At 46.1% G+C, this 24,223-nt stretch overlaps 1 protein-coding gene across 5 annotated transcripts in view; it reads left to right on the top strand.

Moving 5' to 3' along the window:
* Positions 1 to 24,223, top strand: part of EP300 (EP300 lysine acetyltransferase) — a 100,380-nt gene that overhangs the window by 39,155 nt on the left and 37,002 nt on the right. For all 5 annotated transcript variants that reach the window (XM_075182783.1, XM_075182786.1, XM_075182788.1 and 2 more), the window contains 4 exons: positions 15,546 to 15,623; positions 15,737 to 15,840; positions 19,955 to 20,134; positions 20,209 to 20,643. In XM_075182783.1, the coding sequence (XP_075038884.1) occupies positions 15,546 to 15,623; positions 15,737 to 15,840; positions 19,955 to 20,134; positions 20,209 to 20,643 (797 nt within the window). The remainder of the gene's footprint in view (positions 1 to 15,545; positions 15,624 to 15,736; positions 15,841 to 19,954; positions 20,135 to 20,208; positions 20,644 to 24,223) is intronic.

The following is a 24,223-nucleotide window of genomic DNA, read 5'->3' as shown; positions in this document are numbered from 1 at the left end:
CTCCCTGACACAGTCGGTTTCCTCTTTAGCACAGATGGTTTTTCAATCTAATCAATTGCTATCTACTGTGGCATCTTCGGTGGCTAATAATACTAGTACACCTTTGAGCCTCCCTGCTACCACAGGTTCTATTCAAACATCTATACCAGGACCTTCCTCATTATAAATGCTGCGGACCATGCCGGTTCTGTGGGAACGGGGGCTTGGTCCGTATTTAAAGGGTTTGGATAAGCTGAACCAGTTACTTGAATCCCCAAACATCCCGCCTGCTAAAAGAAATCTGCCTAGATCTGATAATTCTCTTATGGTACTTTCAGACTCTGAGGGGTTTTCAGAGGAGGAGGGGGAAATTAATTTTGATCCTGACCAGGTTCAACCTTTGGGACAGGAAGACAGAGACAGAAGTCTCTTTAAGAAGGCCAAAAGAAGGGGTTCCCGGTTTCCCCCTTCGGTAGAACTCAGAGATATTGCAGAGGGAGCCTGGAAACAGCCTGATAAAATGTTCTCTGTTACCAAAAGATTCTCCTCCCTGTATCCATTGCAGGAGGAAGACGTGGCTCGCTGGAAGAGTATCCCTAAGGTGGATATTCCAGTAGCCCGTTTGGCCAAACACACTTTACTACCAGTCCCAGGTTCAGCAACTCTGCAAGATGCCAATGATCGCAGAGTAGAATCCCAGCTGAAATCTATATTTGTGGCTGCGGGTTCTTCTTTTAGGCCCACATTTGCTTCAGCTTGGGTTGCTAGAGCCATGGAAACATGGGCAGACCAACTGGCAGAGGCCTTACAGGACTCTGATTTGCTTCCCCTGGCCTTGCATTTGAAAGAGGCATCAGGGTACCTTTATGAGGCGGCCCAGAACACTGCGTCTATGTCCTCTATTCAGGCTGCATCTATTTCAGCAAGAAGAACGTTATGGCTGAAATCCTGGGAAGGAGATGCGGAATCAAAAAAGTCCGTTGAAACCATTCCCTTTTCACCAGCAGGTTTGTTCGGCCCGGTTCTAGATACTATGATTTCCCAGGCAACAGGGGGCAAAAGCACTTCCTTGCCGGTATTTTCAAGTAGGGGCAGGACATCTCGTGTCAGTTCCTTTCGTCAGCCGTTTAGGGGACCTCCTTTCCTAGAGGACAGTCCTTTAGAGGTAGACAACCTAATGCTCGAGGGAGGCTCCTCTGTCAGGGGCAGATCCTCGTTTGCAGCTAGGCGCCAGGCCTCCAAGACCCAGGAGAAGCCTGCGTCATGACGACGTCTGTCTCTGTTTCAGGAACAATGGGCAGTGTCTTCCCAAGACCCTAGGTTTCAGGGCATTATATCAAGGGGGTACATGATAGACCTGCTGGGCCCTGTACCACATAGTTTCTTTGTAACCCCTCTACCCTGAGATCCAACAAGAAGACAGGCAATACAGGCTTGTGTCGCCTCTCTTCTTCCGCAAAGAGTCATCTGCAAGGTCCCAGACAACCAGAAGGGACGGGTTTTATTCAAATCTGTTTCTGGTCAAGAAGCCGGGCGGGTCCTTTCGGCCCTTTCTAAACCTAAAGAGCCTCAATGTGCACTTACGAGTGGACAGATTTCGGATGGAATCCCTAAGGTCGGTAATAAACGGCTTAGTGAAAGATCAGTTTATGGCCTCCATAGATATAAAGGACGCATACCTCCACGTTCCCATTTGGAGCGATCATCAGTCTCTCCTAAGATTCACATTGGAGTCCTCCCACTATCAGTTTCGGGCCCTTCCCTTCAGCCTCTCCACAGCTCCGAGGGTCTTCACGAAGATCATGGCGGCATGTCTTCACATAAAAGGAGTTAAGGTCGTGCCTTATTTGGACGATCTGCTCATCAAATCCTCCTCAGATTTGCTTACGTCACCACTTATCCCTCACCTTGGCAGTTTTCGAGAGCCATGGATGGCTGATAAACTTAAAGAAATCCCAGATGGTTCCGTGTCAACGCATGGTCTTCCTGGGCCTTATCATGGATATCAGTCGGCAGAAAGTGTTCCTGCCTACAGAGAAAATCAGTTCAATTCGGACTATAACAACTCAGGTCTTGTCCTTTCCCAATCCCTCAATTCATTCGTGCATGCGGCTGCTGGGGAAGATGGTGGCCTCCTTCGAGACGATCCCCATTCGGCCGGGCTCATTCTCGATGCTTCCAGTGGGATCTGTTACGGAAATGGTCAGGATCCCACATACACTTGGATCTCCAGAAGATTTCGCTGTCTCCGGGGGCAAGAGAGTCGCTCCAGTGGTGGCTGATCCAGGATCACTTGTCGGTGGGCAGGTCCTTCGCTCCATGGTCATGGATCATAGCCACGACAGATGCCAGCCTGAAAGGTTGGGGGGCGGTAATCCTGCGCCTCCGGCTCCAGGGACTTAGGGCTGATTCCTGAACCGACCAATCTATAAACGTGCTGGAGTTGAAGGCTATTCTTTTAATCAGTCCGACAATGCCACGGCTGTGGCATATGTCAACAGGCAGGGAGGAACCAGGAGTGCATTGCAGCTCAAATTTTGGTTTGGGCAGAACAATATGTTCCAGCAATATCCGCAGTATTCATTCCAGGAATAAGGAATTGGGACGCCGACTACCTAAGTCGGAATCAGATGATGCCGGGGGAGTGGTCACTCCATCCGGAAGTTTTTCAGTCTCTGGTTCAGAGGTGGGGTCTTCCGGATATAGATCTCATGGCCTCCAGACACAACAGAAAGGTTCACAGGTTTTGCGCAAGGGCAAGAGACCCCTTAGCGGTGGCAGTGGACGTAATGATGATGTCATGGGAGTTCAGATTGGGATACTTGTTTCCTCCGATTCCCATGCTTCCTCGCGTGCTCAGGACGAGTAAGGCAAGGTGGTCTGCCAGTAATTCAAATAGCTGCCTCATGGCCGCGCCGAGTCTGGTACTCGGACATAATCTCTATGGCGGAAGGACAAGGATTTCCTCTTCCGTCACGAGACGACCTGCTTCTGCAAGGTCCCTTCCGTCACCAGAATTTACCTTAGCTCAGTTTAACGGCATGGCTGTTGAAGCCAGCCTCTCGAGGGCTAGAGGTTTTTCCCCCAGAGTAGTAGACACTTTAATGCGAGCCAGAAAGCCCGTTTCAGCTCGCATCTATCATCGGATTTGGCGAGCCTATATCAGATGGTGCGAAAATAGGACATGTCACACGTCCTCCTTTCGTCTCCCTCGCTTGTTGGCTTTCCTTCAGGATGGCCTGGAGGCAGGGCTTCGGTTAGGTTTCCTAAAAGTTCAGGTATCGACTCTTTCAGTGTTTTTTCATCTGAAACTAGCGGAGGTACCAGATATTAGGACTTTCTTTCAGGGAGACTTGCATATTCAGCCTCCCTATGTTCTGCCTACAGCACCATGGGATCTTAACCTGGTACTGGATATGCTTAAAGGGCCTCCTTTTGAGCCATTACTTGTGGCAGATTTGAAGTGGTTGACCTGGAAGATCCTCTTTCTTTTGGCTATCGCATCTGCACGTAGGGTTTCGGAATAAGGAGCTCTGTCCGGCCTGGAACCATATCTGGTTTTCCACGAGGACAGAGTGGTGTTAAGAACCCTCCCTTCCTTCGTTCCAAAAGTAGTTTCGGCTTTCCATCTGAACCAGGAAATTGTAGTTCCGGTCTTTTCATCCACTTCCCATTCGGATCAACAATCTATGGAAAAGTTAGATGTGGTTAGGGCTCTCCGCATTTATGTCAAAAGAACTTCAGATTAGACGTACCGATTCTCTATCTGTTCTTTATGATGCCAATAAGAGAGGCTGGCCAGCCTCAAAACAGTCCATTGCAAGATGGATTACAGCAACCATTAAACAGGCTTACATAAAGGCTAGTCGTCCTGTGCCGGAGAGACTTGCCGCCCACTCCACCAGATCGGTAAGGGCGTCGTGGGCAGCAAGAAATGGGGCTTCTGCAGACCAGCTTTGCAGGGCAGCCACCTGGTCCTCTGTCCACACCTTTACAAAATTTTACCAGTTTAATGTATTTGCATCTGCGGATGCATATTTCGCTTGTAGTGCTCTACGAGCGGGGTTTTCAGAGCAGTCCCACCCTTAGGGGGCTGCTTTAGAATGTCCCCATGGTAAGCAGTGTCCCCCAGACTGGATGAAAGAGAAAAGAGGATTTATGTACTTACGTTAAATCCGTTTCTCTGATTCCGTCTGGGGGACACTGCGATCCCTCCCTTCTGCTTTTTTTCTGTGTGCTTTTGCTTGGCTTTTTCTCCTTGGGCTTTTTAATTAACTGAACAGGAAGAGGCAGGGGGGTTGTAGAGGGGAGGGGTCTGTCAGCAGTGCTAAAGTTAACTAGCTAGGTGCCAACTCCCAAGCTCCCCTCCACAACCCATGGTAAGCAGTGTCCCCCAGACGGAATCGGAGAAACGGATTTAACGTAAGTACATAAATCCTCTCTTTCTACCAGTTAATTCTTCTAAACCCATAATTCCACGGTTCAGTTCCTTTCGGCAGCCCTTTCGTGGTAGCTCAATTTTAAGAGGATAGTCCTCCATGAGGGGTAAGCCAATCGCTCTTAGAGTAAGAACCCCTCCCTTTCTGAGATTGACCTCTAAGAGACGTCTATCGTCCAAGACATCAGATAAGCCTTCTGCATGAAATGATTCCCCCTCTCCTAGGTGGTGGGAGGTAGACTTCAATTATTCAAAGATCAGTGGACAGCTTCCACCAAGGATGTTTGGATATTGGGAATAATTTCCAGAGGTTATTTCCTAGACATTATTGGCCCTACCCCCCCCAACGTTTTTTCCAGACTTAGTTGCCTCAAGATTGCATCAAGAGAAATGTGATGTTACAATTGATCGCTTCTCTTCTTTCCGCCGGCGTTATTTGCAAGGTTCCAGAAAGTCAGAGGCATGGGGTTTTACTCAAACCTATTCTTGGTTCCAAAACAAGACTGTTCGCTTCGGCCAATTCTGAACCTCAAAAATCAAAATCTTCACCTTCAAGTAACCAAATTCCGTATGGAATCAATTCGCTCGTTGATAAATGGTTTGGAACCTCTGGAGTTTCTTGCATCGATAGACATTCAAGACGCATACCTACATGTCCCTATTTGGGAGGGACATGTGGGACATCAGTCTCTTCGTTTTTCGATAGGGAGCTCTCATTTTCAATTTCGGGCTCTTCCCTTCAGTCTTTCCACCGCCACCAGGGTTTTCACAAAAATTTCAGTAATGGCGGCGGGTTTATGTGCTCAATGAATAAACGTAATCCCATATCTTGACGATTTTCTAATAAAGGCTCCATCGTATCAGCTCCTGTCGCAACAGCTTACCTTGTCCCTGATTTTTCTGCAAAGACGCGGATGGATAATCAATTATCAAAAGTCTCATCTACAGCCCTCCCAGACAATGGTCTTCCTGGGACTTTTGATGGACACTTCTCTTCAAATGGTTTTTCTTCCAGAGCAAAAGATTTGCTCAATTCAGAGCTCTGTTCAGCCACTCCTGAACCATCCTCGCCCTTCAATGAAATTGGGCATGCGGATTCTAGTATTGATGGTGTCAGCATTCCAAACTCTTCCCTACGGTCGATTCCACTCTCGGGCCTTCCAGTGGAATCTTTTGAGTCAGTGGTCAGGATCACACCTACATCTGGAATCTTAGAGAATTCATCTTTCCAAAAAGATTTGTGATGCTCTCGGTTGGTGGCTTGTTCGGGATCATCTCAGGATAGGCAGATCCTTTGTTCTATTAAACTGGGTCATAGTGACTACAGATGCAAGTCTGCAAGGATGGGGAGCAGTAGTTCTCCATCTCCGACTACAAGGACTTTGCTCCAGCAGGGAGGCTCTTCTTCCAATCAACATTCTGGCATTACGAGCCATGTTACTGGGCCTTCAAGGAGCGCAATCCTTCCTTCGAGGAAAACCGGTCCGTCCACAGTTGGACAATGCCACAGCAGTGTCATATGTAAATCGTCAGGGAGGAGCAAGAAGTGCAGGAGCAATGCATGTGGCGGAACAGACCTTGTCTTGAGCAGAGATCTGGGTTCCAGTGATTTCCTCAGTCTTCATTCCAGGAGTGGAAAACTGGGAAGCGGATTATCTGAGCAGGCATGCAATCCTTCCGGAGGATTGGTTGTTACATCCACAGGTGTTTCAGCAACTAGTTCAAAGGTGGGGTCTTCCAGATCTGGATTTGATGGCATCGAGATACAACCATCAGGTTCCAAGATTTTGCGCAAGAGCCAGAGATCCTTTAGCAGTGGATGTAATGTCAATGAATTGGGATTTCAAACTAGGATATCTACCCCCCAATTCTGATGATTTCACGAGTACTGCGAAGAGTAAGAATGGGAGTGCATCCAGTAATTCTAGTAGCACCAAATTGGCCAAGACGAGTTTAGTTTACAGACATCTTGAAGATGGCAGAAGCTCAGGGTTAGGCTCTTCCCCCTCAGATCCGATCTGCTAATTCAAGGTTCATTTCATTATCTGGACTTAACTCGTTTGGCTTTAATGGCGTGGCTGTTGAAGCCAAACTTTGGAGCTCCAGAGGTTTCTCATCTAGCGTAGTGGATACCCTGATGAAAGCTTGTAAACCAGTACTTTACTTTTGATTGCGCTGTACAGTATTCAAAAATATTACTACAGTTGTGTTCCCTGCTATGGTTCTGAGTGACGTTAATTTGTCTTTCATCCTTCTGGTGGACTCTGCTACCATGGTTTGTAGTTGGGGAGTTGGCACTTAACTAGTTAATTTGTTACTTGTGACCTGCTGACAGACGACTCCACTCTGCAACCCCCCCGTAGCTCCTCAGTGTAGATTAAGTGCCCAAGGAGTTGGGCTTACTTGTTACTGCTAGTGTAGTTTAGTAAGGTTTTTGTGTTTGGTTTTTTTTCCTTCATTTTTCATGTTTGAAGATAAAATTATAATTGGCCTGCTTAGTGGCACACGATGGATATTGAGTGTGACAAGTGGCTTCATTAGCCGTTGTCACACTTGGTATTACCCGATGACCGACGCTACTCGAGTGTAGAGTGCTGCGATTCAGAGCAATGGTGGCCACCATCTTATGGCCACTACCAAGTTCTCCCCTCAGAGGGGTGGGTGGGATTAAGGTAATTATTTACATCAATTTAAGTTATTTAATGTACGGCAATAAAACCAGATGGCGCACTTATATTATAGAAGTTTGGGGCACATTTGGGGGACTAAAACGGCTGAAGTACAGAGGAGAGTGGAGCTGGATGTTAGAGCCCACCCCCCACAGTAGAGGGTGTGATGTTATCTCCTAAGGCGCCAAAATCTGCCTAGGAAAAGTACACAGTACACTCCCCAGCTTCTGCTTCACTGTTGACAGAGACTCCTCTCCTGCTACAGACTTGTACTAGTCTAGGAAGGCTAAGTACCACTTAATATATTCTTCCTGATATACATTCTGTTATACAGTATTGATATGATATTGCCTTGTTTGGATAGCAGCATATTCAAGAGGGTATCGCTGCATCTCAGAGTTAAACTGGGGCACAATACAATAGCAACAACATATAGTAAGATACATCTTTTGACTGATGGTCAGAGATTATATCTTTTACAACCTTTTTTTTTCTTGTATAATTGCTAAACTGTCTGTATATTCTATCCTGTGATTGTTATTCCCTTTATAATGTCTGATAAGGGAAAGCACCTAAAGCAAAATACTTTGCTTGCTCAAAATGCAAGGTAAAATTGCCAAATCTACAGCAGGACCTGGGGGCTCTCTGCGTAGCTTGTGAGGAAGGGCTAGGGTAGTATTTCGCTGTTAACAGAAGAACTGGTGTGGGCTGTATCGCTGGCAGTCAATGGGCACCCTGGTGTAGCTTCTCACCTGTCAGGCAAGAGACTACAGAGCTGTCTGCGAGTTCTCCTTCTACCTCGGCAGGGGTGGCTACAATTACTGCAGTACTTCAACAAAGGGTCAATGACGGTGCAGACATAGGAACTGCTGGCTCTTTATATTCTATTGCTTTCCAAAGGGCCCCCCTTAGGTGAGCCTGCTTGGTCCACTTCCTTGGTTAGGGGAATTGATAGACTGAACAGATTTTTAGATTCTCCGAGATCTTCAGTCCCGAACCAAACAAAAGAGGAACAATCATCCTCTTCTTTTGGTATCCGATTCAGAGATATCATCTAAAGAAGATGGAAACATCCCGTAGAAGACAGATGGTCCCCAGGTGACTGATCTTGATGATTCTCACAGAAATCAGGGCATTGAGGATTTGGTCCTAGGAGTTAGGACCTTAGGCCTCTTAGACCTAGGTGAGCGTATGGTTGCGGAGCAGGGTCTTTTTTTTAAAAAAAAAAATGAAGACTCACAGTCCGTTTTCCCCTTCTTCTGCGTTAAGGGAGATTGCGGAAGCAGGTTGGTCACAGCCGGACCGCAAGGTAGTAGTTCGTAAAAGATTCATGGCATTGTTAGAAGATGTTAACCGTTGGGAACAGGTACCAAGTGTGGACACTCCGGTGACATGACTGGCATGTCACACCACTTTGCTAGTCCAATCCATCTATGTAGCTACAGGAACTTCTTTTAGACCTATGTTATCTTCGGCTTGGGTTGCCAGGGCCATGGAGTCATGGGCTGACCAGCTCGCGGCAGGACTTCAGGATTCCGACCTTCTTCTCCTTGCTCTGCACCTTAAAGAGGCAACAGGCTATTTTATATGAGGCGGCTCAGAATGCAGCCTCAATGTTTCCTAGTGCATCTGGCTCAGCGGTGGCAGCGAGACAGACCCTCTGGCTTAGATCCTGGGAAGCCTATGCAGTTTATAAACGTTCCCTTGAGGCCCTTCCATATTGAGGATCGGTACTCTTTGGGTCTGCGCTGGATTATTTCATTTCACAAGCGACTGGGGGGAAAAGCATGTTCCTTCCAGTAAATGTACCAAAATTTCGGGTACCCAGCTTCAGTTTGTTTCGCCAGCCCTTTCGGGGGAGCTCATCCAGTAGAGGTCATGCGAGTGGGGCAGATCCTAAAGATCCAGAGGACATTCTCAAAAAGGAAGGTGGTCTTCCTCTTTCTCAGCAAGGCGGGCCGCTCCCAATCTGCAGGATAAACCCGCAGCCTGACTCGCATCCTTCTCTCCTTGCATCTGCGGGAGTGGGGGCACGTCTGCAGTTATTCAGGGAACAGTGGTTGGCGTCCTCCCCAGATCTATGGATTCGGGGAATTATGACAAGGGGCTAGATGATCAGTCTAGTGGGTCAGACCCTTTGTCTGTTCTTTACCACCTCCTTACTGTTAGATCCTATAAGGAGACAAACAATATTGGATTGTCGCTTCTCTTCTTTCCAGAGGAGTCATTTGTGCAGTTCCGGAAGTCCAGACGCCAGGGATTCTACTCAAACCTGTTCTTGGTCACAAAACCTTCTGCACGATTCTAAACCTAAAGTCTCTTTTACGTCTACAGGTGGAAAGATTTTGCATGGAATCTCTTCGGTCAGTAATAGCCTGGAACCGGAAGAATTCCTGGCGTCCATAGATGGTCGGGATGTCTACGTGCACATCCCTATATGGGAGGAATATCGGTCCCTACTTTGCTTCACGATAGGAGCCTCCCACTATCAGTTCAGAGCGCTCCCATTTGGTCTCTTGTTGGCGCCAAGAATTTTCACAAAGGTTATGTCAGTGATGGCCAGTTGTCTTCGTTGCGGGGGGGGGTCAGGATAGTGCCCTACCTGGACGATCTTATCAAGGCAGCGTCTGCTCATCTGTTGGGTCAACATCTGGATCTCACAATCGGGCTGTTAGATTTAAGATCCAGCCTTGAGATTCTAACAAGTCTCAGTTAATCCCTTGCCAAAGGATGACATTCTTGGGTCTTATCATGAACACCATGGAACAGAAGGTGTTCTTTCCCGAGGACAAAGCCCGATCCATTCAAATCTTGACGACCCAGGTCTTGTCACAACGCAGTCCCTCCATGCTCCTCTGCGTGAAGATCTTTGGGAAGATGTTCTCAACATTCGAGACTATCCCCTACGGAAGATTCCACTCCAGATTGTTTCAGTGGTCAGGGTCTCGCCTCAGATTGGACTCCCAACCTGTCCGTCTATCTCAGGAGACCCGGTCGTCCCTTCACTGGTGTAGGGTTTGGGACCATTTGATAGTAGGCAGGTCGTTTGCTCCAGAGTCCTGGATAATTTTCACGACAGACACCAGTGCTCAGGGCTGGGGGTCGGTGACCCTTCATCTATGTCTCCAGGGCCTTTTGGTCAGAAGCTTGCCTTCCGATAAACATTCTGGAGTTGAAAGCCATGTTAATGGCACTGAGGGGTACTCGGGCTCTTCAAGGGATTCCTAGTTTGCCTCCAATCTGCCAATGCCACGGCAGTGGCATATGTCAACAAGTGGGGGGTGGCCAACAGTGCCATGGCAATGCAGGTGGCGACTCAGATCCTGGAATGGGCGGAACTTTTTGTCCCTCGCTTTCGGCGGTGTTCATCCTAGGCTTGCTAAGCTGGGAAGCCGACTTTAAAAGTCGACGCAGTATTGCCAGGAGAATGGTCTCTCCATCCGGAGGTCTTCCAGGTGCTTGTTTGCAGGTGGGGTCTTCTGCATCTGGACCTCATGGCGTCGAAACAACAATCGGGTTCTCGGGTTCTGCTCAAGGGCCAGGGATTCCCTGGTGTTGGATGTAGACGTCATGACCATGCACTGGGAGTTCAGGTTGGGATACTTATCTCCCTCAATCCTAGTTCTTCCTCGCATTCTCAGGAGGGTCAGGCAGGGAGGTCTGCCAGTAATACTAGTGGAGCCCGAATGGCTGCACAGGGTCTGGATCGCAGACATTCTGTCCATGGCGTTCGGTCAAGGGTTTCGGTTACCTCTTTATGACTACCTTCTCCCTCAGGGACCTTTTTCGACCCCAGGACCTGCCTCGGATGGCTTTCATGGCATGCCTGTTGAAGCCAGCCATTGGAGGTCAAAAGGGTATCGGTTTGTTTTCAGTTGTGGTTGGCGGACATGCCAGGCATAAGGACCTTTTTACAGGAGGTGTGTGTCACGGGCACTAGGAGTCTTGCCCAGGATTTCACCAGATGACTATGCTTACCAGAGGGGCGGAGTTTGCACAGCGGTCCTCTGGCAGCAGGGTGAATAGTGGAACGTATATAACAGCAGATGGAGAGAGGATGCCAATGGAAATTATGATAGTCAGCGACTTGCAGCTATAGTGGAAAGATAGGTTTGAACCACGGAGACCAGGTTGGACGTGAGCAGGTGAAGGAAGGTAACAGGAGAGTCAGTGGTCTGCGTACAGCAAGTTGTACCACTGCTTTGGTGAGAAGTAGTACAGGTGCGGATGAGTGGAGGCATGCAAAGAGTCAATAACGGTATGAAGACACTGAGAGCACAGGGGAACTTGTTCCAAACAGATATGCAGCGATTACAGCTAATAGTCTATAACGGTATGTATACCGCTGCTGAGTAGAGAGGCTTGCACAGAGTGGATATGCGGGATAATAACTGATAGCAGTGATATGCATACTTGTGATTGACTGAGTAGAGAAGCTTGTTCCAAACAGATATGCAGCGTAACAACAAAATAGTCTATAGCGGGTATGGATACCGCTGCTCAGTAGAGAGACTTGTCCTAAGCAAATATAGCATTAACAAGTAAGCATACCGCTGATGAGTAGAGAAGCTTATCCACGGGAATATGCAGGCACAGCAGGGACGCTGAACGCTGTAGCGGGTATGGGAACCACAGGTGAGCAGAGCAGGTAATCAGAAGCCAGCTGAGGACATGAGCAGGATACAGGAGTCTGTAGCGGGTATAAGAACCGCTGATGAGCAGAGCAGGTAATCCAGAAGCCAGCTGAGGACATGAGCAGGATACAGGAATCCGTAGCGGGTATGGAAACCACCGATGAGTAGCACAGGTAATCGGCAGGAAGCTGAAGACACTAGTAGTACACAGGAGATACCTTCAGAGACTCACAGGGAATGAGACTCAAGATCAGGCCACGAGGTAATGAGCACAGGTGCCTTAAATAGGGAGAGGTGCCTGATCCACCAATGAGATTAAAAGCAAAGGTCATAAGTTCTTGGATGCTGCGCATGCGCAGTGCATCAAGATGGCGGGCGGCCGTGGCTCAGGACATTCACCGGCAGGAAGGCTAGGGAACCACGCACCAGCGCAGAGGCACTCACGGTCCGGTGAGTGACAGTGTGGCACATTCAGTCTACTCTAAAAAGGTACTGCTCACTGATCCATGGGATCTTAATTTGGTACTTTCAATGCTTAAATCTCCTCCTTTTGAGCCTCTACAGTCAGTAGACCTTAAGTTCTTGACGTGGAAGATGGTTTTTCTGTTGGCAATTGCCTCGGCTCGTAGAGTGTCGGAGCTTGGTGCTCTTTCATGTAGGGAACCATATCATTTTTTTATTTTTTTTCCATGATCGGGCGGTCGTCCGCGCTGTTCCATCTTTTCAACCTAAGGTTGTATCGGGGTTTCACTTAAAAAGATTATACTTCCAGTTCTTCAAGAGCCTTCTACTCGTTCTGGAGATAACCAGACTGAGTTTTTGGATGCGGTCAGGGCATTACGCATATATGTTCATCGGACTGCACGTGTTAGACATTCAGATTCTTTTTGCACTGTATGATCCCTATAAACGGGGATGGCCTGCTTCTAAGCAGAACAATTTCCAGATGGCTTATATCAACAAATAATTAGGCATACACCAGTGCAAACCGATTTGTGCCCAGTCACATTACTGCCCATTCCACCCGGTCAGTGGAAGCTTCTTATGCCACACAGAATGCGAAACAGCTACGCCGAGCGGCCACCTGGTCCTCGGTGCATACATTTACCAAATTCTACTAGTTCAATGTCTTTGCGTCTTCTGCTGCTAGCTTTGGCTGTAGTGTTTTACAGGCCAGGCAATAAGAGCGGTCCCTCCCTTAGGAGGGCGGCTTTTGTAAGTTCCCATGGTAGCAGTGTCCCCCAGAAAGATGAAAGAGAAAATGGGATTTTTTTATACTCTCGATTAAATCCTTTTCTATGATTCCATCTTTGTGTACCCTCCCTTCTGCTTTTCTGCTGTTTGGTCTTTAGTTGTTTTTCTCCCCTTCCTTGGGGCTTTAGAATTACACTGAATAGTTGCAGAGGGGAGGTGTCTGTCAGCAGGTAACAAGTTAACTAGTTAAGTGTCAACTCCCTCACTCTCCACCTACAACCCAGATGGAATCGGAGAAAAGGATTTATCGTGAGTATAAAAAAATCCCATTTTTGCTTGGTCACACCACTCGTTTTGACATTTTGTTTTTCTCTTCTGTCAGTTTATTACTGACTTTTATGCCATTGTCAGTCACTGTACTGTTATGTCTATGATACAAAATGGTACTGATTACATAGTCACACTCTGGAGACACTCTGCATCTGCGCTTTTAAGATTTGTGTATTTACCTGCTTGTGTAATGACTACACAGTGAACAAAGATTAGTGTCTCTGGAATTCTTTTCTGCGCTATTGTAACTGCCATTCTAACCTTTAGCAGCTGGGGTAGTTATTGTTCCTAACCTGGACTGTGTTCTTTATTGGCTATTGCTTAAGCATGAAGGGTTTTAAATTGCTACTCTGTTTTGCCGGTCACTATATCTTTTTCTAAGATCTTCTTTAAGCTCTTCTTTCCAGCCTAGGTAGGAGGTCTCTGATTTATCCAAACTAACTTGGTTATCTCTGCTCTGGGTCGACATATAGCATCCAGAAGCGATGAGCCTTAGCCGTTGGATGTGGTTAGAGCTTGAGGCTGCAGATAGGTAGATTTGTCATCCTTATGTTGTATAGATAGCCTCTTCCTTCATATGGCATACACGAGAGAATGGCCAGTAACAACCCGAGCCAGGCTTATATCAGCAGGAACTTGAATTCCGGTTTGCTATATGGTCCGTTCTACTTGATTGGTGAGCGCCTCCTGGCTAGCTTGGTATGGTGCCTCAGTTTACCTGTTGCATTGGCTAGCAATCTGGTCTTACGTCTGTACATCTGATTCTACAGGTTCAATCTCCTCGTTTGTAAGGCCGCCAGTGTTGGACGGCAAGTCTTGCGTGCAGCTCTTCCCTAGTGGTATCCCTGGAAGGTCTCATGGTTGAGCAGTATCCCCCAAATGTGATGAATGACACTAGGATTTTTATACTTACCGTAATATCCATCTCTCTTACTCCCTGCAGGGGACACAGATCCCACCCCTTTTCATTGCTTGTTTGTTTTTCATATTTTGTATTTTTTTATTTGGTTATATAAGTCCTATCCTTTTGTTAAAAAAAAACAAAAAACGAAAAAAAGAGGTAAGATGGAGAGATATAGTGCTAGTGGAGATCCAGTACAAACATGGTTATAGTTTGAATAGATGCTTTACGCCTGCTCAACACCCTCAATAGCCCATGGTTGAGCAGTGTCCCCAATTGAATTCAGTGAAATGGGTTTTGTTGTAAGTACAAAAATCCTCTATCACCTTTTACAGAACTTTACCAATGAAAGCTTGTACTCTTCTTTCATAAAGCTTGAAAATGAGGTTGCATGTGAACTTGTTATGTTGCCTATTAACTACAAATCTTTTCCTTAACCAATTAAAGTACTTTTAGAGCCAGATTCAACTGTAAAATTTTTTTTAAAAAGTTTGTGTAGTGTCTTGGAGCGGCCGCGAGACACTGCACAGCAATTTTTTTGGGTGGTGGGTGAAATATCCACTCACTTTTGCTCGCACCCCATAGAGACAAGCAAAGTGATTGTTACTCTTTACTGTATTTACGGTAAAGGCACCATATACTCGGAACATCGCGGCTAGATGAATCTGCCCCCATGGGATCTTTTCTCCTTCACAATTTGTTATACAGCTGGGTACTGGTACACTCATAACCAGGACTTCTGTTGCACACTTTGGGTGGGTATCAGCGCTCACAATAGCAGGAGAAGTCTGACAGACAATATGGCTTTAGCTTAGAGTCACTGTGTCACCTGCTCCAGAGAGTTGAGCAGCACCAGGGTGTTCAGCAGAGCGCTGGCTATATGTGAATTTCAGGGCACTGCTGAATAGTGCAAATTATTGAGGACCCTATTATGTATTATAGAAGTAAAGAGCATTAGTGATTTATTGGTGAAGGTTGAAAACCCTTTAATGTGTGAACTAGCCACATTGAGCTGTCCAAAGTGTGGCCTGATGGAACCCTGCAATGCGTTTTTTCTGTGTGAGGCTACTGCCATTGCCAGAAAACTTTCATGGGCTATTATGGCTTTTTTTTTTTTTTTTTTTTTTTAATTCATATTATGTTCTTTTAATATTCGCCCCTGAGCAATTAAGCAATCTAGTTATAATGTACATTTGGGTCTTCATTAAATACATTGGCAGCACATTTCTCCCCCCTCCTCCAATACGCAAGATGGTCAAAAGGCTTCAGTGCCTTTGTAGTTTGCATTTGTTGATCATAATTACTTTAATGCTAAAGTCCTTGTTGCTTGTGATGTATTTTGTGAATTAAGGTAAAATATTTGTTACTCACCTACTATTCATTTTTTCTACTCTATTAAGATGGTCCCATCCCAGATCCTAATATGATGCGAGCTAATATTACAAACCAGATGATGAATACTATGTCAAGCCAACAAGGTAAGATCGATCTGGTTTGTGCCAGTTATGTATTCTTCTAGAGAAGTCTTATACTCCTGAAATGTTGTTTTGATCTTTGTTTGTGTAAACTTTTCTTTTTTTTGTGGTTATAGGAATAAATCAATTTGGGCAGGTGGTTATGCCCATGCAGTCCATGGTACAAAGGCAACAGGCACCGCTACCTCAACATCCTGCGCAGACTGGACCCATGAATCAGGTCAGTGCTTAATCCAATGCGGTCTTTCTTTCACCTTAAAAACGCCAATTAAATAAACCAATCAATTTAATGTTTTTTTGTGAAGTCTAATGCTGCTTTCTCACAGAGCCCAAGTTATTTTTATTAGTATGTTAACTTTGTGATCTGTGCTAAGAACTTGGGCTCTGTGAGAAAGCAGCATGAGACGTCGCTAAATATATATCTTGTTTGTGAGAAATAGTAGATCTCCTGGCTTGCTCATTCTGCTGAGCTCAGGCTCCAAAATAAAATTTGGCCAGAGCACCAGTTTCAGGTAAACTTTCTCAATCATCCAAGCGGGCACTGGACTACCATGGGGTATAGTGTGGTAATTCCAGGGGTAGACAACTGGGAAGCTGATTTTCTCAGCCGGCAGGTTCTTCATCTGGGAGCGCGTGGTCTCTATACCTAGACATCTTCGAGCGGTTGGTGGACAGGTGGGGTCTATTGGGCGTCGACATGGTAGCGTCCTGATTGAATCACAATGTGTAGATCTATTGCTCCAGTAGAAGGGACCCCCAGGCAACCTTAACAGATGGCATGTCTATTCCGTGGGATTGTCCCCTCATTTGCCTGCTCCCTCCAATAGCCGTGTTACCTAGGGTTCTCAAGAATGTAGAGGGAGGGTAAACCCGAGTAATCCTGGTGGCTCATGACTGGCCGAAGAAGTCGTAGTACTTTGGATTTTCTTGCCATGGGGATAGGGGATCCCTTAACGACTCAGACCTTCTAAGTCAAGGTCCCTTCCTGCACCAGAGTTTCTCAGTTGGCTTTAACATTGTGGCTGTTGGGGCCATAAACTTTAAAGCCAAAGGGTTTGCAGATGGTGTGGTGCAGTCCATGTTGAGTGATCGCAAACCTATATCTGTCAGGAACTATCATGCTGGAAGACCTACATTTTCTGGTGCAAGCACAAAGGGTATCATACATGTTTCCGGTTAGCACGGTTGCTAGATTTCCTTGCAGAAGGAGCTGGATAGGGGCATACGACTTGGCTCTTAAAGGTTCAGGTTTCGACCTTGCTAGTTTTCGTTGAGTGTAAACTTCTGGAGGTACAGATCTTCCTGCAGGGAATGCTTCATGTGCAGCCTCCTTACTATGCTCCAGTAATTTCTGTGGGGTTTGAACTTGGTGCTCAATGCCTTACAGCAATCCTCCCTTTGAGCCATTGGAATCTGTGGATCTCAAGTTCTTGACGTGGAAGATCATTTGTCTAGAGTTCAGAAAATGTTGTGCAAAACACATATAAACCAATGAGCAGCAGTTCTATGGGTAAAAGTACCTGCCTAATGAGAGAGATCAGAGAAGGAAAGACCAGAGTGGTTAAAATTGACAGGAAGGTGACTAACTCAAATAACCATGCATTACAATAGTTGTATATAGAACATCTCTGAATGCTCGGCATGTTGTGCCTGAAAGTGGATGGGATTCAGCAGCAGAACACTCTATCAAGAAACAGATTACAGTGGGCAGAAGCTCACAAAAACTGGACAGTTGAAGATTGGCAAAAAAGTCACCTGATCTCGATTTCTGCTGTCATGCTGATTGTAGGGTCAGAATTGGGTGTAAAATCACAATTCCTGGACCCATCCTGGTCTTTGTCAATGGTGCAGGGTGCTGGTGGTTGTGTAATAGTGTGGGGAATGTTTTCTTGGCACACATTAGGCCCCTTAATACCAGTTGAACATTTATTTAAAAGCCATAGTCTACCTAGGTATTGTTGTTGACCATGTGCATTTATGGCCACAGTCTACGCATCCTGCTTCCAGCAGGGTAACGCTCCAGATCATAAAGCACTCGTCATTTAAAGCTGATTATACACAATGTAATAGAGCACCTTTTTGGCTGTTCTGGGGGCAAAGGAGCATCCTACCCAGTACTTTTGGGACATCGAACAATTCTCATATTTTGGGCTCTATACACCACCACCACAATGGATTTGATATGAAACTAACAAGATGTGCTTTAACTGCAGACTTTCAACTTTAATTTGAGGGTATTTACATCTAAAGCAGGTGAACGGTGTAGGAATTACAACGGTTTTTATGTGCCTCACGCTTTTTAAGGGACCAAAAGTAATGGGACAATCGACTCCAAAGCTATTTCATGGACATGTGTGGGCTATTCCCTCGTTATTTCATCAATTAAGCAGGTAAAAGGTCTGGAGTTGATGTAGATGTGACATTTCCATTTGGAATCTGTTGCTGTCGACTCTCAATATGAGATCCAAAGAGCTGTCACTATCAGTAAAGCAAGCCATCATTAGGCTGAAAAATCAAAACAAACCCATCAGAGAGATGGCAAAAACATTAGGTGTGGCCAAATCAACTGTTTGGAACATTCTTAAAAAGAAAGAATGCACCGGAGAGCTCAGCAACACCAAAAGATCCGGAAAACAACTGTGGTGGATGACAGAAGAATTTTTTCCCTGGTGAAGAAAAACCCCTTCACAACAGTTGGCCAAATCAAGAACACTCTCCAGGAGGTAGATGTAAATGTGTCAAAGTCAACAATCAAGAGAAGACTTCACAAGAGTGAATATAGAGGGTTCACCACAAGATGTAAACCATTTGTGAGCCACAAAAACAGGAAGACCAGATTAGAGTTTGGCAAACAACATCTAAAAAAAGCCACTACAGTTCTGGAACAACATCCTATGGACAGATGAGACAAAGATCAACTTGTACCTGAGTGATGAGAAGAGTAGGGAGAAGGAAAGCAACTGCTCATGATCCAAAACATACCACATCAGTGAAGCATGGTGGTGGTAGTGTCATGGCGTGGGCATGTATGGCTGCCAATGGAACTGGTTCCCTTGTATTTATTGATGTGACTGCTGACAAAAGCAGCAGGATGAATTCTGAAGTTTCGGGCAATATTATCTGCTCATAGTCAGTCAAATGCTTCAGAACTCATTGGACGGCACAGTGCAGATGGGCAATGACCTGAAGCATACTGCAAAAGCAACCAAAGAGATTTTTAAGGCTAACAAGTGGAATGTTATGCAATGGCCAAGTCAGTCACCTGACCTGAATCCGATTGAGCATGCATTTCACTTGAAGGAAAAACTGAAGGGAAAATGCCCCGAGAGCAAGCAGGAACTGAAGACATTTGCAGTAGAGGCCTGGCAGAGCATCACCAGGGATGAAACCCAGCATCTGGTGATGTCTATGCGTTCCAGACTGCAGACTGTAATTGACTGCAAAGGATTTGCTACAAAGTATTAAAAAGTGAAAGTTTGATGTAGGATTGTTTAGTTTGTCCCATTACTTTTGGTCCCTTAAAAAGTGGGAGGCACATATAGAAACCGTTGTAATTCCTACACTGTTCACCTGATCTGGATCTAAATACCCTCAAATTAAAGCTGAAAGTCTGCAGTTAAAGCACATCTTGTTTTTCATTTCAAATCCATTGTGGTGGTGTATAGAGCCTAAAATATGAGAATTGTCGCTGTTCCAATAGTTATGGACTGAACTGTGTATGTGTGTATATAATAAAGAGAAAGTGAATAAGGAGTCTAATGGACTTTAATACAAATTTAGAAGTGTGTTGCTCCGCTTCCTCCTTTGATGTGTTTTTTTTTGTATGGTTTTTTTAAAGGCATGACTAAAAAAAGCGGCAAGATTGTGAAACTAAAATGTTTAAAATTTGTATATAGCCAAGTATGAATTTTCAGGTGAATTTCTCCTAGCTTTACAACCGTAAGTTTTTACAATGACAATAGTTCTAATGTCATTGGAGTGTGGCAGAGTGGAACCTTACACATCCTCAATAATCCTCTACCGTTGTGGGATTTCCTCACCGTACGCCTTTAGGGTTTGTTTAATTATCATGCTGCTACCACTCTTGAGCAGAGTCATACAAATAGAATCTCAAAAAAATTCAGCACCAGTCGTCTCCTATTGTACAACTAAGCTACCTGAACACATTTCCAATCACTGATTTACTTCAAAGTTACTTCAGTTTTAATGGCTAAGTTCTCTATGGAGAATTATTTTGTGTATATTCCTCACCCCCAAAACAATCCTAGATTAGTTTGCTGGTTATTAAAATTTCTTAAGCTTACATTATATTACACATTCTGTTCATTCTGTAGTTGGCATTTCCTTCGCGAATGCAGCAGCCTGCACCTCAATCCGTACAGAATCAATTCATGTCCCAAAGTCCGTTCCAGGCTTCCCCTCCTGTGATCAATACTGGAGGGATGAATACGAGTGGTATGAATGCCTCCAGCATGTCCATACCCCAGTCTGCTGGTCAGAATCCTCCTACACAGGTGAGGCTAATTCTTATTTATTCACCTCGGAAGATTATCTTGTTCAAAATGTAACTGTGCTTGTATTTTTGTAGGCTCAGATGCCAAATTCTACTCATCCTGTGAGCTCTACTGCAATGCCTACAGGGTCATCTGGGAACCAACTTCATTGTTCAAGTCATGCTCAGCCCCCTGTTCACCGTAATTCACCATCCCCGGCTCCAAGCCGCACACCAACACCTCACCACACACCTCCAGGTCTGGCAGCACAGCAAGCATTACCTACTGAAACGATCATGTCGACGACAGCATCCTTGCCTCAAATGCCATTGCAGCACAGAGAAAGCCCCACTCCGCCCCACGCACCTCAGTCATTACCAGCTTCTGCGTCTGTTGACCAGTCTATTCCTACACCACCACAGCAGCTACCACAACAGCAGTTGCAAAGACCTCCCTCACAACAAAGTTTGTCAACACCAGTTTCAACCCCAACTGCACCACCACCATTACAGCTTCACCCAAGCACTCCAGTAAGTCCATAGTTTACATTCTGGAGTAAAAAATTATATTAAAATGTAGTTAATTATGTGAGAGCGTAATTTTTTTCTTTCATCCAGTCTGGGGGACACTAATTACCTTGGGTTGTGGAGGGAGCTTGGGTAGTTGTCACCTAACTAGTTAACTTTAGTACTGACGACAGACCTCTGCCCCCTCTTGTTCAGTTTTTTTTTAAGGTGCCCGCGGAGTTGGGCAGTGTTTTTTAGTGCTTAGTGTCATTTTAAAACTTTTATTTTATTTCATTTTCAGAAACTTTTTTTGCAGGTGGCAGCGCTGGAGTGTGTTCTGCTATAGAGAACACACTCACAGCAGTAGCAGAGCAGGCACTCCCCTGTCAGATGGGAGCCAGCGGCTCTCACAGACGGGGACAGGAAGAATGGGTGCCTGAATTGGGAGTGACAAGCGGTCTCACGGACCGCTGTCACTCCTTGAGCCTCCCCGATAACCGGTGCTGCCACTGCAGGCATAGAGCGCCGGTTATCGGATGTTTCAGTTGCCCCCTGGAGGTCTCCACTACTCTGCTACAGAAATACTTTTTATTTTTTTCTCTGCCCCAGAATCGCTGCTGAAGCAGCATTACTGAAGGGGGGGGGGGGGGGGGAGAGAGAGTTAACACATAGAGCTCCCCCTCCTTCCTGAGAGAGAGATGGTTTTTCCCAGTCTTCTGGCGCCAAGGAGAAGCCCGGGAACAGAGAACAGATCTGAGGGAGCAGGCACCAGGATACTGCTGTTGGACTTCTCCCCTATTTGGCCTATGGGCTTAGTATCTGTTTTCTTTTCACACATATTCTGTATTGCTGTGTACAAGTGGGCTAGTGAGGATTATATTATAGTTCTCCTACTTGCCGAAGTATTTTGTGTTTAAAATAATGACAAGTACATCTTTTATATCCAAAGACTAGTTGATTACTTGTCGTTTTACACTATTCTCTCCACACATTTATATATCTCTCTCTCTCTCTTTTTACTCAGCTAAATTTAAACATTTAAGTCTGTGTGTTTGGTGTGCCTTCCTTTATTAAAAAATGTCAGATAAGGGAAAGGGCCCTATTGCAAAATATTTTACATGTTCTAAATGTCATGTTAAATTACCTAATGGGCAGAAGGACTTGTTGGCACTATGCTCTGTCTGCGAAGCAGAGGACCCACCTGCGCAAACCCAGCAAATATCAGCCCCTCCGACGGAGGAACCGGCCTGGGAGGCCTCCCTATCACAGTCGGTTTCCTCTTTAGCTCAGATGGTTTGCCAATCCAATCAGTTGTGGTCTAGTGTTGTAACCTCGGTGGCTAATAGTCCTAGTACACAGCTGGGCCTCCCTGCTACCACAGGTTCTATTGGAACCTCTATGCCAGGGCCTTCCTCTTTACGTACAGACCAGGCCCCTGTTCCCACAGAACCGCCATGGTCCACAGCATTTATATGGATAAGCTAAACCAGTTACTTGAATCCCCTAACATCCTGCCTTCTAAAAGACAGCGTCCTAGGTCTGATAATACCCTTATGGTCCTTTCAGATTCTGAGGAGTTTTCAGAGGAAGAAGGGGAAATTAATTCTGATCCTGACCAGGTTCAACCTTTTGGGTCAGGAAGAAAGTTCTAAAAGCCAATTTATTAATGATTTGGTTTTAGCAGTAAGAAAAGCTTTGGACCTCCCAGAACCGGAGGATCCTACTCCTAGAGACAGAAGTCTCTTTAAGAAGGCCAAAAGAAAGGCTAGCCGTTTTCCACCTTCAGTAGAGCTTAAGGATATTGCTGAAGGAGCCTGGAAACAGCCTGATAAAAGGTTCTCTGTCCCCAAAAGATTCTCCTCCCTGTATCCGTTACAGGAGGAAGATGTGGCCCGCTGGGAAACTATTCCAAAGGTCGATATTCCAATAGCCCGATTGGCCAAACACACTTTACTCCCAACCCCGGGTTCAGCATCTCTGCAGGATGTCAATGATCGTAGGGTAGAATCCCAGCTGAAATCTATATTTGCAGCTGCGGGTTCTTCCTTTAGACCCACATTTGCTTCAGCTTGGGTGGCTAGAGCCATGGAAACATGGGCAGACCAGTTAGCAGAGGCCTTACAGGACTCTGACTTCCCCTGGCTTTGCATTTAAAGGAGGCATCGGGGTACCTTTTATGAGGCGGCCCAGAACACAGCGGCCGTTTCATCTTCTATTCAGGCTGCATCTATTTCTGCAAGAAGGACGTTATGGCTGAAATCCTGGGAAGGAGATGCGGAATCAAATAAGTCCGTGGAAACCATTCCTTTTTCTGCAGCAGGTTTGTTCGGCCCAGAATTGGATACCCTGATCTCACAGGCAACGGGGGGCAAAAGCACTTGCTTGCCGGTATTCCCTTCCTTTAGAGGCAGGCAGCCCAATTCTGGAGGCTTCTCTGCCAGGGGGAGATCCTCGTTTGCAGGTAGGCGTCATGCCTCCAAGACCCAGGAGAAGCTTGCGTCCTGACGACCACTCTGTTCTTTTAGAAGGGGCGCCAGTGGGGGGACGTCTGTCTTTGTTTCAAGAACAATGGGCAGCGTCCTCTCAAGATCCTTGGATTCGGGGCATTATATCAGAGGGGTACAGGATAGACCTGCTGGGCACGGCTCCACATAGTTTCTTAACTCCGTTACCCCGAGATCCATCAAGACGCCAGGCAATACAAGATTGTGTCGTCTCTCTTCTTTCTCAAAGAGTTATCTGCAGGGTCCGAAACTACCAGAAAGGACAGGGCTTCTATTCAAACCTGTTTCTAGTCAAGAAGCCGGACGGCTCCTTTCGGCCCATCTTAAACTTAAAGGGCCTCAATGTGCACTTGGACAAGTTTCGGATGGAGTCCCTGAGGTCAGTGATAAATGGCTTAGAGAAGGATCAGTTTTTGGCGTCCATAGAGACTGGCTTACGTCATCACTTATCCCTCTCCTTGGCAGTTCTCGAGGGCCATGGATGGCTAATAAAATTAAAGAAATCTCCGATGGTTCCGTGTCAACGCATGGTTTTCTTAGGGCTCATTATGGACACCAGTCAGCAAAAGGTATTCCTGCCCGTCGAGAAGATCAGTTCTATTCAGAGTGTAACAACTCAGGTCTTGTCTTCTCCCAGCCCCTTAATGCACTTGTGCATGCGGCTGCTGGGAAAGATGGTGGCCTCCTTCGAGACCATTCCATTCGGTCGAGCTCATTCCCGATGTTTTCAGTGGGATCTATTGACGAAATGGTCAGGATCCCACCTACGCTTGCATCTCCAGAAAATATCTCTATCTCCGAGGACGATAGAATCGCTCCAGTGGTGGCTAGTTCTGGATCACTTGAGGGTGGGCAGGTCCTTCGCTCCATGCTCATGGATCATAGCCACGACGGACGCCAGCCTGAAAGGTTGGGGGGCGGTAATCCTGCGCCTCCGACTCCATGGACTTTGGTCGGTTCAGGAAGCAGCCTTATCTATAAATGTGCTGGAGTTGAAGGCTATTCTTTTAGCCCTCCGGCGGGCCCAGTCCCTCCTCCAGAGCCACCCTGTCAGAGTTCAGTCCGACAATGCCACGGCTGTGGCATATGTCAACAGGCAG

Source organism: Mixophyes fleayi, chromosome 8 (genome assembly GCF_038048845.1).
Source record: "Mixophyes fleayi isolate aMixFle1 chromosome 8, aMixFle1.hap1, whole genome shotgun sequence".
Taxonomy (NCBI): Eukaryota; Metazoa; Chordata; class Amphibia; order Anura; family Limnodynastidae; genus Mixophyes; species Mixophyes fleayi.
Note: the sequence above shows the minus strand (reverse complement) of the source record. Positions and strands in the feature narration are given on the sequence as shown.